The sequence below is a fragment of the Pyricularia pennisetigena genome, chromosome 1, assembly GCF_004337985.1.
Source record: "Pyricularia pennisetigena strain Br36 chromosome 1, whole genome shotgun sequence".
NCBI lineage: Eukaryota > Fungi > Ascomycota > Sordariomycetes > Magnaporthales > Pyriculariaceae > Pyricularia > Pyricularia pennisetigena.
The window spans coordinates 817,323-829,751 of record NC_043740.1 but is presented as its reverse complement, the minus strand read 5'-3'; the positions used below and the strand labels follow the sequence as shown (position 1 = coordinate 829,751).

General features: G+C 50.2%; 2 protein-coding genes across 2 annotated transcripts; both read right to left on the bottom strand.

The window, feature by feature from the left end:
- Positions 1–1,840: 1,840 nt before the first annotated feature.
- Positions 1,841–7,220, bottom strand: PpBr36_06881 (uncharacterized protein; the record flags this gene model as incomplete). The annotated part of the gene is made up of 12 exons (XM_029894023.1): positions 1,841–2,853; positions 2,920–3,010; positions 3,234–3,362; positions 4,832–4,964; positions 5,053–5,287; positions 5,388–5,576; positions 5,657–5,718; positions 5,795–6,036; positions 6,102–6,177; positions 6,241–6,416; positions 6,497–6,909; positions 7,151–7,220. The coding sequence occupies 12 exons, from the start codon at positions 7,218–7,220 to the stop codon at positions 1,841–1,843; spliced, it is 2,829 nt and encodes a 942-aa protein (XP_029748935.1).
- A 2,552-nt stretch (positions 7,221–9,772) lies between these two features.
- Positions 9,773–11,867, bottom strand: PpBr36_06880 (uncharacterized protein; the record flags this gene model as incomplete). Its single annotated transcript, XM_029894022.1, has 4 exons — positions 9,773–9,886; positions 10,038–10,598; positions 10,749–10,812; positions 10,900–11,867. 4 exons carry the CDS (start codon positions 11,865–11,867, stop codon positions 9,773–9,775), a joined length of 1,707 nt encoding a protein of 568 aa, XP_029748934.1.
- Positions 11,868–12,429: the final 562 nt, after the last annotated feature.

The following is a 12,429-nucleotide window of genomic DNA, read 5'->3' as shown; positions in this document are numbered from 1 at the left end:
GGTAAAATGTTTCGTTATAATGGCGATTAACGTGAATTTTAATAGCGATTTTTTTTTTTTTGCAGGGCTAAACAACGCGTTACGGCTTTAAATATTTAATAACAAATTATATTACAAAATCGATCGCGGCTGTAATATTAGGTTTTCAAATCGTTAAATCAACTAACAATTGCGATACCTGCACAAAAAGTACGAAGTACCTGTGGGTCGAAAGTTTTAAATTACATTAACGTCGTGAAAGTTACATCGACAAATATAAGGCGACAGGGGGTGGTTTTTTTTTGCCTGCCACCATAGTATGAATATCCACGCATTAGAACTAATTTTGTTTTCGGGCATTTCCGATGTCTATTTTTGTTGGATGTAGTCGTGCATCGGCCAAAAAAATAAAAGTTTATTTTAAAGCGCTGCCGAAATTCGAAGCGTGTTGTCAATTGCGAAAATATAAAGATACAAGTCAATAAAGGGGCCATTTGGGCCAGCGCTTTTCCACCATTTTAATAAGCTTGAAGTACACCTCGTCCTTACCATTCGCTGTTTATTCGGCGCCAACAGCTTCAATATTGGAAACACGTACTTGAACACTGCACTCGTTTGAAAATAGGATAAAACTAGCGCCGGCGCACCCATTCTTCTTTCCGCCCACAGTAATTGCGAGGTACTAATAAAAAATAATATGCTTCAGTGTAATTATATTACTTGGACTTCAAGCTTTCCCCGTGCAATGGCACGCGGTCTTGGGATTTGACATCTTCAACTGAATTAATTATGGCAAGCAAGCCCTATAACACAGCGGCAATTGTCTGGGGGACCTAAATTTCTTTAACCAAGCATGCGTTCCACGGTTCAAGGGATCCTTGGGTGACGAAACCAGCGTACATGTTCGACCTTGGTCCATGAAAAGCGTTCCGTGGTGACACCGGCAGTGGGAAAGTCTAAATTGGTAGGTAGGGGATAATGCTTTCGCGCCATTTTACATGGGGTTTCCTAGACGGGCTACTGTTACACTTTTTTGTTATGTTTTGTTTTCTCTTCTCTTCTTTTTTTCTTCTAATAATTCTTGACAGACTCTTTGTTCCTTGAAAAACAGCCGGTATTATTTTCTTATATCTTAACGCGGTTATGATTATTGCGTTATTTTATAAAATGTATCAAAAACATCCAAGTGAGGGTTTTACGTCCGTCGACCTGGTCGCGCAAGCTTGTATATCACCGCTTCCACACACCAAGTTCGCCAACAGGCACGGTGACGGTAGTGACGGTTGCGGCGACGGCCCTGAACAAACGTCGAAACTAGTCTTGGAGCTATAATAATGACTAAAAAGCAATCAAAACAAATAGGGAAATCCTTACTCTGCAGTAGGGGTCGTGGCAATCTCGACGACTGCATTACATTCGGCCGGCCATGCGGACCCCCGACCGAGGGGTGGGCTACAACGGGGGTACTAGTGAGGGCTCTGGCGCAGTTGTTGGACACTGGAGTTTTTTAATTGTAATAAAAACAAATTCAGGGGGCTTGATTGTCTCATGTAACGATTCCTGAACTTCTTTCGGGCCTGAGAGGAAATCCAATTATTACAACGCGGCTAGAGCTGTGGGCTGTTATCCTCGCATTCTAACTCAGAACCCTCGAGTTCAACATGTCATGCGCATTGTTCAAGTTGGATCGTCATTTTTTTTTTTTTTTTTTTTGCTTTTCTGGCGCTCTAATCTTCCTTTATGAGGTACCACATAGTTGCGCACTTTGCGAACCCATGAAAATTGGTATAAAGTCTAAAGATTCGAATAGTTCTTTTGAGACATTTTGAACGCCTCGCCGAGTCTGGGATTCCATGGCCGATTATGCGTCGCACTGCTGTCGCCGTGCTTCCTTCAGGTCGACCCAGAGATCGGGCTTCATCCACGTCTGGTACGTGTCCATATCCGTCTCCTCCCAGCGCCGCATGCAGGCACGCCCGGCGGCGCTGTCTGTAGCCTCGAGGTCAAAGTGCCAGAGCAGGTGGGCCAGGACGAGGCGCAGCTCAAAGTAGGCGAGGTTCTTGCCCATGCAGCCGCGCGGCCCCGTGCTGAAGGGCTGCGAGGCCGCGTGCCGGTCGTCGGCGTACCGCGGATCCGCATTCTCCAGCCATCGCTCCGGTACAAACTGCTCCGGGTCGGCAAAGTGCCGGGGCGAGAACACGGCCGCCCAGGGGGCCACCGACACGGTCGTGCCGGCGGGCAGCGCGCACCCCGCCACGACGGCGCCGCCCGTTGGCACCACGCGCGGCTGGTTCGACGGCGCCGGCGAGAAGAGCCGGAGGGCCTCCTCGAGCGTCGCGTTGAGGTACGGCAGCGCCCGCACCGTCTCCCACTTGATGTCGCGCGGTGAGGCGAACGCGGCTCGCACCTCGGCCGTGGCGCGCGCCCGCGCCTCTGAGTGCCGCAGCATAAAGTAGGTCCAGCCCGTCATGGTGTTGGCTGTGGTTTCGCTGCCGGCGCTGATGAACAGCACCATGTTGAGGATGATTTCGGTCGGGCTCAGGGCCTTGCGCGAGTCCTCGCTGTCGAGGATGTGCTTGATGAGGTCTGGATGCTGGCGGTTTGGGTCGGCGAGCCGCGCCAGCGTCTTCGCCTTGGAGTTGGAAAAGTGCACGATGCGCCACTGCGTCGCCTCGGCTGGTATGATGAGCTTCACCAGGGCTTTGTGTAGCAGTGTGCCCGTCCCGGACACCCGCCTGATGGCCTGGTCCCACGTGGCGGCCTTGAAGATGTTGATGATGGCACGCGCCCACTCGTTGGACTCTCCGCCGTCCAAACAGCCAAACGGTTCGGCGAAGCAGATGTCGCCAATCATGTCAAAGGTTGTATACGTATCTGAGGTTTTGCATGTTAGCGCCACGTCTCCGTCATCTCTTGACGTGTGCTGAATGAAGCACTTACACCATTCGCCCAAATTGACTGATTCTTTTTTCTTTGCCTTGGCCCGCAGTGCCTTGATCAGCTTGTCGACGTGGACTTGAAGAATGTCCTGCTGTTGTAGCAAAGCACGATTGGTGAAGGGAGCCGCGAGCGCACGTCGCTGTCGCGTATGCACCTCGTTGTTGGCCAGGCTGATGCCTGTTTGTCCGTCCAGCGGCGAAACGGCCCCTATAAAGACTGGACTTTTTTCAAAGTTGGGTGTCGATTTCTTTCTCATTTCAGTGCTCTCATTCTCCAAGTTGCAAGTTCCCAGAGCCCGTCGTGGAAATCCTTACATGGAATCCGTAGATATCATCCCAAGCCTCTACATGAATGAAACTGAGTTCGTTGGGCGCAACTCTGACAACTGGGCCTGGACGCAGCCCCGGGGGGACCTCTGTCAGAGTGTATTCGACAAGCTGGCCCTGTCAAAGAGTAACACGATTTTACACACCATATCTTTCGTGCAGCTCCCTGTAGGCTTTGGGTTGTCGAGCTCTAAGAAGCGCCCACGCGGCGGGAATCTGAGAGATGCTGTTGAGCCAGGGCCCTGGGTACCGCCGCAGGGGATGAAAAACTCTCATACGAAGTACGTGAAGAGCAAAAATAAGAAGAATCTGACTCACGAGTAAAAAGTCTCATCTCCTGTGTTAGCACAATTCAAGATCTGATTTTGACATTGTTGTCTGCGGTCGGATAGAACTCACGGCAAAAGTTACAGCCGCGCCAAAGTGGCTGGGTGTGAGCTTGCCCATTGTTTCCAACAAATTTGCGGCATACATCTTGCGTGGTATACAAAACTTAAGTTAGCAGCAAGTGAGTTGTTGAAAGCTCTGGGAGAATGGATGGTGTGACGGCAGCAAGAAAAATTAACAAAAGTCCACCACACTGGAATTGTGCTACCCAAAGGGCAGAGTGACCTTTCTCCCATATGCCATCTCATTTTCCGTCTTAAGAACAAAGCTACCCCGCCGGAGACCTCGAGAGGTGGTATTTTCCCCATCTCGCCACTCCTTCATCACAGCTTCATTGGCTCTGAGGGGCCAAACTCGGAGGTATACATGCCCCGTATTTTTGACTTTGATATTACAAATATCAGTCATCTTGTCTGGTAGATTATGCATATCGAGTTTGTGGCTGCTGCGGTGACATTGCATCAGCTCAAACGTGCTGGCCTTGTGGGGCCACACCTTGCTGTCCGTTCGCCACGTCCGTTCGCCAAAGCGGCTAAAGACCGGAATTCTCTTATGTGTCTAGGTTGAATCACGATGTAGTTTTACTATGTCGACAGTGTGAACACGGAACGATTGCTGATGAAATGTCCAGCTGGACAGTGTTGGCATGGCCAACTACTGGATTGCTTAACGAGTCAGTGCATGCATCGTGGGGCGACGACGAGAAGTAAACGGGACCAGGTCGACGAGAAGACGGAGCAGAATGAATGTCTGAATTTACGGGTACTATGTAATACCCATCTCGGTAAGCCTTGGATGCTTTCGTTTCTCTTCTATCAGCAGGGTATTTGTGCGTCCTGTTTGTGGTCATATGAGGCTGGCACAATGTGAAAAGGTATTGCAGAAAACAGGTCTTGTTGTACGCCAATTTTCGACTTGTATCACAAATCCTGCAGTAACTCTCTGATTCATGAGCTTTCTTGTTTTCAAGTGGCAGGCAGGATGAGACCGTGGTAAACACTTTTTGTAGTAAATATATTGATCAAGCGAATATACAAACTACCATAAAACTAAATACGGTCTGGTAGAGTCCAGCGACATTTGATTGGATCCAATTACCATACTTTCCGGTTGTTTCCCATCCAATCTAATCTATAGACCCGTAAACGCTCCTATCACTGCTTTCGCTCAGGAAGGTCCTGTCGCACTGAAATCCTTACTTTCAGCGGTGTCTTCTCCCAGACTTGAAAAACCTTGTGGCCTTCAATCCAGCGGCTACACTCTGGATCGAGAGCGAGGTCAAAGTTCCAGAGCAGACGCCCAAGGATGAGGCGCATCTCAATCCAAGCAAGACTAAAAGACGATTAGATGAGCTTGAAGCCTGATAAAGCTTAACTATTCAGAGTTTTTTATTTTCCTTTTGCATGGTGGCTGTACGTACCTCTGCCCGATACAAGACCGTGGACCTAGCCCGAACGGCATGGAAGCATCCAGCTTGTCGTTGTTGTAGGGGAAGGGCGGCTCCTTGAGCCAGCGCTCAGGTACAAACTGCTCCGGGTTTGTAAAGTTGAAAGGTGCCATGCTTGAACCCATGGGATGCGAGAAAACAAGAGTGCCACTGGGTACCATCTCCCCGGAAATGAAGGCCCCGGTCTCGGTGACAAGGCGCGGCTGTCCTGCAAAAGAAAAATAGCATAACAAAGTCAGCAGTCTGTCCGCGCAGCTAAAACATTGCCGGTTCAAACAGCAGGCCTGAAATTATGATTTATACCATACCGGAGGGCAAGGCGGGGTATGTACGTCCGGCCTCCTTGAGAACCGCCGTCAGGTATTCCAGCTGGGCGAGCGAGGACGATGTAATCTCGGCTTCGGTGGCGAAGCTCGACCGTATCAGGGTTGTCAGTTTTTTCATGATTTCCGGGTACACGCAAAGGTGATAGGTTACACCAGCGAGATACGTCGCACCTAATCTTTCTTTTAGTCATATTGATGGAAAAATAGGCAACGAGAAAGGGGGAGGGGGGGGACTGGTTTTGGTGCCTTACTAGTTTCACTGCCGGCGATAATGAGGATGGCGGAATTGCTGATGATTTCACCCTCGGACATGCTAAACAGTTGATCCGGGTCAACAACTGCCAAACAAGAAATACTAAAAAAAAAAGCTTGATTGCAGCATGACTTACCCTTTTGAGTCGTTATTCTTTAGCATATAGCTCATGAAATCATGCTTGCCCTCATCGACACCCCGGGCCATCCTCCGCTTCGCACTAGCCAAGGCGAACCCAAATTCGTCCTTGCGGGCTTGGATGAGAGTGGCATTGCTGTAATAGTTGAAAGCCAACTTGTTGAGCGGGTATGGAAAGCGGTTGAGCATCCTCTGCAAGTATCCATTTTTGAGCGACTTGAAAACGTTCATCACCCATGGCTGATAACAATGCGCAGTCAGTTTTGAAAGGGCTCTTTGTCGTGAGTGATGACCTCTGCACATACATGAAGCTCTCCGCTTTCCAGACAGCCAAAGTCTTGGTCGAAGGCTAACGCGCCCAACAGATCAAAGGTAGTATAGCTTTGATTTTCTGTCAGATCACACTCACGACTTCAGTCGGTTGAGAACATGCCAGATACATACTTGAACCACATGACCATGTCGACTTCTTCGTCTCGAATTGCCTTGTCACGAAGGCGGTCAACCATCTTGTCCACATAGCGCTGGACAAGCGGTTCCTCCTTCGTCAGAGCCCCCGGGGCAAACATGTGGTTCATGACCCTCCGCATGCGCTTATGGTCATCTTCGTTGGCGTTGATCTGTTGAACATGTCGTGTGAGAATCCAGCTCTAACTTGTACTCAAAAGAAATTAAACAAGAGAGTTGGACAGAAGCTAACTATGTCCGAAATGCCGTTCAAATTCTTACGAACGCCGAACGTCGGCTTGGGCAAGTTACCACGCGGCTTCGTCTGGGCCTCGGGCCCTGTCTTGCGATACCCGTAGATGTCTTGCCACGACTGACCATCGGCAAAGCTCAGCAGGTTGGGTTCGACGCGGACGACCGGCCCGTATCGTCTGTGCAGGCTCTGAATGTACCGGGTCGAGTCGCCCTGGCAATGCTTGAGCATCAGCGGCAGGAAGCTCGCTCGGTACAGCAGCGGGCCTGGATACCGGCGCAGGGGATGCAAAAAGACATTGTAAAAACCGCGTGCGCAAGCCAGCAGCACTGGAGTCGCGAGAACACACAGCAGGAAGCTGAGCATGGTCGTGGTTTGTTCCTTGCCCTCGAGCAGCCTCAAGCTGAAAGGACCTTTGGTGGGAATACTGAGAGACGTATGAAGCGAGGTTGCGATGGAGTTGCGTGATGGACAAAAACAGGAAATGTTGTCTGCATCGACGGGATAATGACTGGCTGGAAAATGGATTGATCTTGCCGGGGAGAAAGAGGGCAAATTTTCTTCTTGCTCCACAAAGACGGGGCAAAACCTGAAGACCAGAACTTATGGCTGCGGGGGAGATCGAGATCTGCGATATGCTGTGATTTCCCACACCGGGATAAACGAGTCCCCCTCTTCCCGGAACGCCAGCGCCCATCCACAAGCACGAGTCGCGCGCCTGCATGACCTTTTGCATCGGAAAGAACTAGCTTGCTGAACAAGGTTTACAACAAATAACAAACAATATTATGTAAACTAATAAGCAGCCTGTTTACAGTTTTTATGGAGGTTTAACTTGATGTAATAACGGCGTTATTGTGTAAAACTAGTCATTTTACACGCCGGTTGGAGATATACGCCAATAGGAGAACTAACTTTCAAAAAGAACATTATTTACGATTAGAATGTGTAAGATACCAAAGTAAAAAAAACTTAATAAGGGGCTGGGGGTACTAGGAAGTAGTTAACTAGCTATACACTGATTTTTCCTATGACTTGAAATTGTAAATACATGTTGCGTGTTTGGAAGAAACAACGTAAAATGCAAAGTGTGATAATAATGATAAAATTGACTAGAATTTCATGTGTACGTCTGAAAAAACACTTTCGCATATAAAGCTTGTAACACCTGTAACCACGAAACCTCAAATTTAACATTTACGTGAAACTTGAAAAGGGTTTCGGGATACACAAATCGAGTTCTCTAATACCCAGCTGCCTTGGAAATGGTTGAATTCTACTATTTTCACGTTTAAAAACATAGGAAAAAGTGTTATTAATTTGTCTGCTTGTGATTTTGCCTTGGAAATATGAACCACAGGGCCAGCTAAAACATCAGCACTAATGTATGGGATGAAAACAATCTAGTTTTGGTCGCAAAATTGCTTGTTTAGTATTGGCCTTTTCATCGGGGAACTTGCAACGAGATTGTTTCACAGCTGCTTGTCCTTAATCAGCATCTAGGCGTGTTAAAGAGTACACTATATCAAGTTCAGCTTTTATGGACTGAAAAACCCCTCGAAATTGCAATGATAATAACACTATTATCTTGTTTCAGCAGATATTTATGTCTTAGCCAGAGAACTTATATTCAATTGTGGAGCCCATTGCCAAAAAAAAAACCCCCACGTAAACTATGCTGTGTTGTACTCGCGGCTGGGACGTCAATCAAGGTTGCATCAAGGTAGCTGGCAGTGAGCTTTTCTTCACCGAGGGTATTCCGATTTGCATAAAGGAACCGGAGGTAGCAGGCCCGGCAAGACTTGAGTCAGTACCAGATGCACGGTAGAACAAAAAAAAAAAAAAAAGGCAGGCAGCACTCCGATTCATGCACTTTCGATGGGCATTTTGGAAAGTGCTGAAGATGTTACTTTGTATTTGCCATAGACAGCCGATAATTGGTGATGGTGGGAATAGAGTTCTGGCGACATGCATTATCGCCGGCCAAGGCCAGCTTTTACTGCTCAGAGCCAGAAGAAACAGGATGCTAGCTGAATAAATATCTGTTGAGTATGGTGTAACCGTGTAAGTGGGTATATTGCAAATAGCAAGCGCAGATTGGTGGCTAGACCCAAGAATGTTTCCTGTGACAAACTCCACCGGGAGCGAGCCGTCCCGCCCGTGGATCAAGTATCTACCATAGAGTTTAATCAAGTTTTGCTGCCCCATATTTCACAATTCGAGCACTTAAACTTTACAGCGGCAGGTCACTAGGACGCATCTCGCCACCGGCGCCGAGAGAAACAAGCAAATGTTGATTTGCTTAGTTGCAGTGGAGTAACGGCGGACCCATGCTACGTGGCCGAGGGCTAGAGATTTCGGCCGAGTCAGGAAATCAGCAACTACTGCGTACCATGCACATTCCTATGCAATGTACTTAATGTAGTTGGATACTACACATCAACGGAGAAATACAGGGTCCACAATTGCATGATCACATTTCCATGTTCAAAATCGCATGATTTTGATTGCGTCATTTCCCGATCGCATCTCAGCGTCCTTACATGCTACTGTTTATATATTCTACGGGAGCGGGGCGCAGCACACGATGCAGTGCGTATAATCCCCCACCCCTACTGTACGTAGTTTAGTTTGTGTTTCTCCGGGTGGAAGATTCGGTGTGCTCCAACAACCTGCAGCGGGCAGTGGGCGAGAGTGGGCCAGAGTCAGTGATTGTATGCAAATAAGGAGCCTGGGGGTCCGATGCAGTGTAGTAGTCCCGTGAGTTGGGCATCATTGCCTTTTGATAATATATAGGCTCTCGGCAATATATCGGCTCTCGATGCTTGCAGTCTTGCCGAACAATCTTCCGGGAAGACACTGACCGGGTATTATTGAGGGTGTCTTGAATGTACGTCACAGAGCCGCTGGGGCTTCTTTTTCAACACTTGCAGGACAGGAGATTACTGACTATGGGTCCTATTACAGCGCATATGCAAATGTTCAGATCGGGCAAGGATATCGGCAAAGTGGAGGGCGGGGAACCAAGATTATGGAGAGAAGCCTAGCACAAAACAGAAATCACCATACGAGATGGTCGAGCACTATGTCAAATCACAAAAGTCGGACAATGGCAGAGCAGCGAGCGAGCAAGGAGAAAACTAGCAAAACGTTACTTTGGGCGATAAGACAGCTGCCTTAACAAAACAAGAAAAAAAAGATCGTCTTGGTCCGCTTCTGCTATGAGAAACAAAAGAGATGGGCTGCCATGATAGTCCACACGTGTCCGCCTCCCACCTAAGCCGCCTCTGTCACCCTGACCATCAAGTTTGATTCAAGGAAAACCCCATAGCTAAGGACGTCGCAGGGCTTCAGGGGGCGGACCAGCTGCAGGTCAAACCGGCGGAAGAGCTTTTACTCCGGGGTCAGTAGATGGTAAGGATGGAGTTTTTTTTTTTTGTTTTTTTTTTTTTTTTTTTTTTTTTTTTTTTTTTTTTTTNNTTTTTTTGCAAACGCTGCGGAGTCTAGAGTTGACGAATAATGGGGCAACGGTCTCGCTCACCTCAAAGACGACCTTGTGAAGCTCCATAAAGGCGATGGTCTTGCCCACGCACTGCCACTGGCCAGACCCAAAGGCAAGCTCGACGTTGCGCTGCATGGCTGCGCGCGCCTCGGGGTCCTGCAGGTCTAGGAAGCGGGCGGGGCGAAACACGTCCGGATCGGGACCAAAGAGGGCTTCAGATCGCAGCAGCGACGAGGTGTTGGTGCAGACGGCGGTGCCGGCGGGTACGTGGTGGCCGGCCAGCGTGTCCCCGCCCTCGGGGACCACTTTGGGCAGCAGGCCCAGCAGCGGCGGCCGCATGCGCAGACCCTCGTAGATGACGGCCTGCAGCACCGGCAGGCGCACCGCCTCCTCGTTCTTGATGATGGGGGACGAGGCTGCGCCGGAGCGCACCGCGCTGGCGATCTCGGCCTTGAGCTGCATGTACACCTCTGGCGTCGACATGGTGTGCACCAGCACGCACCTTATGGCCGAGGCAGTGCTTTCGGTACCCGCCACGACCATGAAGAGACCCTCCACCTCGCATTCTGTCTGGTTGAGGCCGTGGTGGATAAAGGAGCTCTGGGGGGTGGGGGGTTGCACTCGTCAGCCTGCGGTGATTTTGGAAAGGGTGTTGAGGGGGTTGGAAACGGGGTGGCAAAAATTAGGTGGGTGGACTGAAAATCTGGGGCTGGCCGTCTATGGCCTACTTGGATGGTGGAGAGAACTTACAAGCATGTCCTTCTTCGAGTCAGCGCCTTCGTGGAAACGCTTGCCAACGTGGTGTTCAGCCACCCTGCGCATCGCTGACCGTTAGTTACACAATACAGAGGGTGTGGGCCGGGTAACATGCAAGTGCAAAGGGCAACAATATCCTACTCACGCCATCAAGGCGCCAAAGCCGTTCTTGTCCTTTGGCCCGGGGCCGATAATTTTCAGAAAGAACTTGGAGAACAGGACCTTGCGGATCCAAGGTACGTCTGCCGACGTGGACATGCGGGGCCACAGATCCTTTACGCCCCCAAGGAAGTTGTACAGGTCCGTTTCGGACTGCAGGTAGCCAAACTCCTGCCCGAATCCCAGCCGCGTGATGACGTCCATGGTGAAGTAGCACGAGATCGGCCCGAGATCGAGCAGGGCACCTTGACGACCCTTGGCGGTCGGCTTGGCAGGGGCGGCGTATTTGCGCTGCAGCGTGTCCACGAGCATCTGGACCTGCTCGTCGATGCCGGCCTCAAAGTCGGGCAGCTCGCGGCCGCTGTAGGCGTGCATGGTGCGCGACTTGAACTGCTTGTGCGCCTTGGGCTCCAGCACCGTGAACATGTTGTCGTGGTAGGGGTTGAAGCGGCCAGTGATGTACCAAGTGTCGCGCACGTAGCCGCTCCGCGCCGCGCTGACGCGCCGGATGATGTCAGGGTCGTCGGTGATGAGCTCGTTGGGCCCGATGCGCACGAGAGGGCTCTTGTGCTTGCGGTTCAGGTCCCGGTGCACCCAATACTGCCTGCCGCTGTATGTCGTCTTGGCCAGCCAGAGGTACGAGAAGTTTGCCAGCCAAGAGGCGGCCGGGAAATGACGTAGTCGAATCCACGCAGCTACGCTGGTTCCGACATACCAGACCAAGAGGGTGGTGCCCAGGAGGGCGGCGTAAGGACTCAGCAAGAGGGACAGCTGAGAGGATGTCCTCAGCTGATGCAGCGATGAGGGGAGGGACATTTTCAGCTGCTGAAGCCACGACAAGATGTACAGTCCCTGCTCATGCCAATCGAACTTGCAGGCATTCTGGACCATGGGAAAGATATTCCCGATGATGATGGTCGAAAGGTTTCCCAAACTGCCGTTGACTGACTCCATGGCAAACTCAACAACAGCAGGTGATATCGCTTGGACTGAAACGAGAGTAGCAATAAGGTAAAGGTAGGCAAGTCTAAGGAGGGCTGAGCATTGCTCAAAGGTAGAGTGGATGTCTTTGTGCGGCACAAACATGAGTATGAGAGGCGTGGGAAGAGACGCCCTGAAATACGATCTTGTGCTTCACGCAAACTAAAACAGAGTTGACGACAAAAGTTTGCTTGAACCTAAGACCATGGCCTGAGCCAAGCAGTGCTTCATGGAGCACATAATAACCACCCCTGACGCTCCATTGTGAGCAGGGGAAGATACTAGACCATGATGCCCCATTGGCGAATATGAATTCCCTGGCGGATCCCTGTCGTGTATGTTCGGTGTATGCAACGGTCTCACATTATTCATGCAAGCAAATGCTGGCAGCCATCTGTTTGCTATTGCCTTACCAAATCGTAATGTAACTCCCTCCATAAGCTGCATGTCCGTTCCTGATTTGACGTTTGTTGGGATTCCGGAATCGGCGATCATCCTGTTGGACAAAGATGAAAGTGGAGTGGGGGGGGGGGGG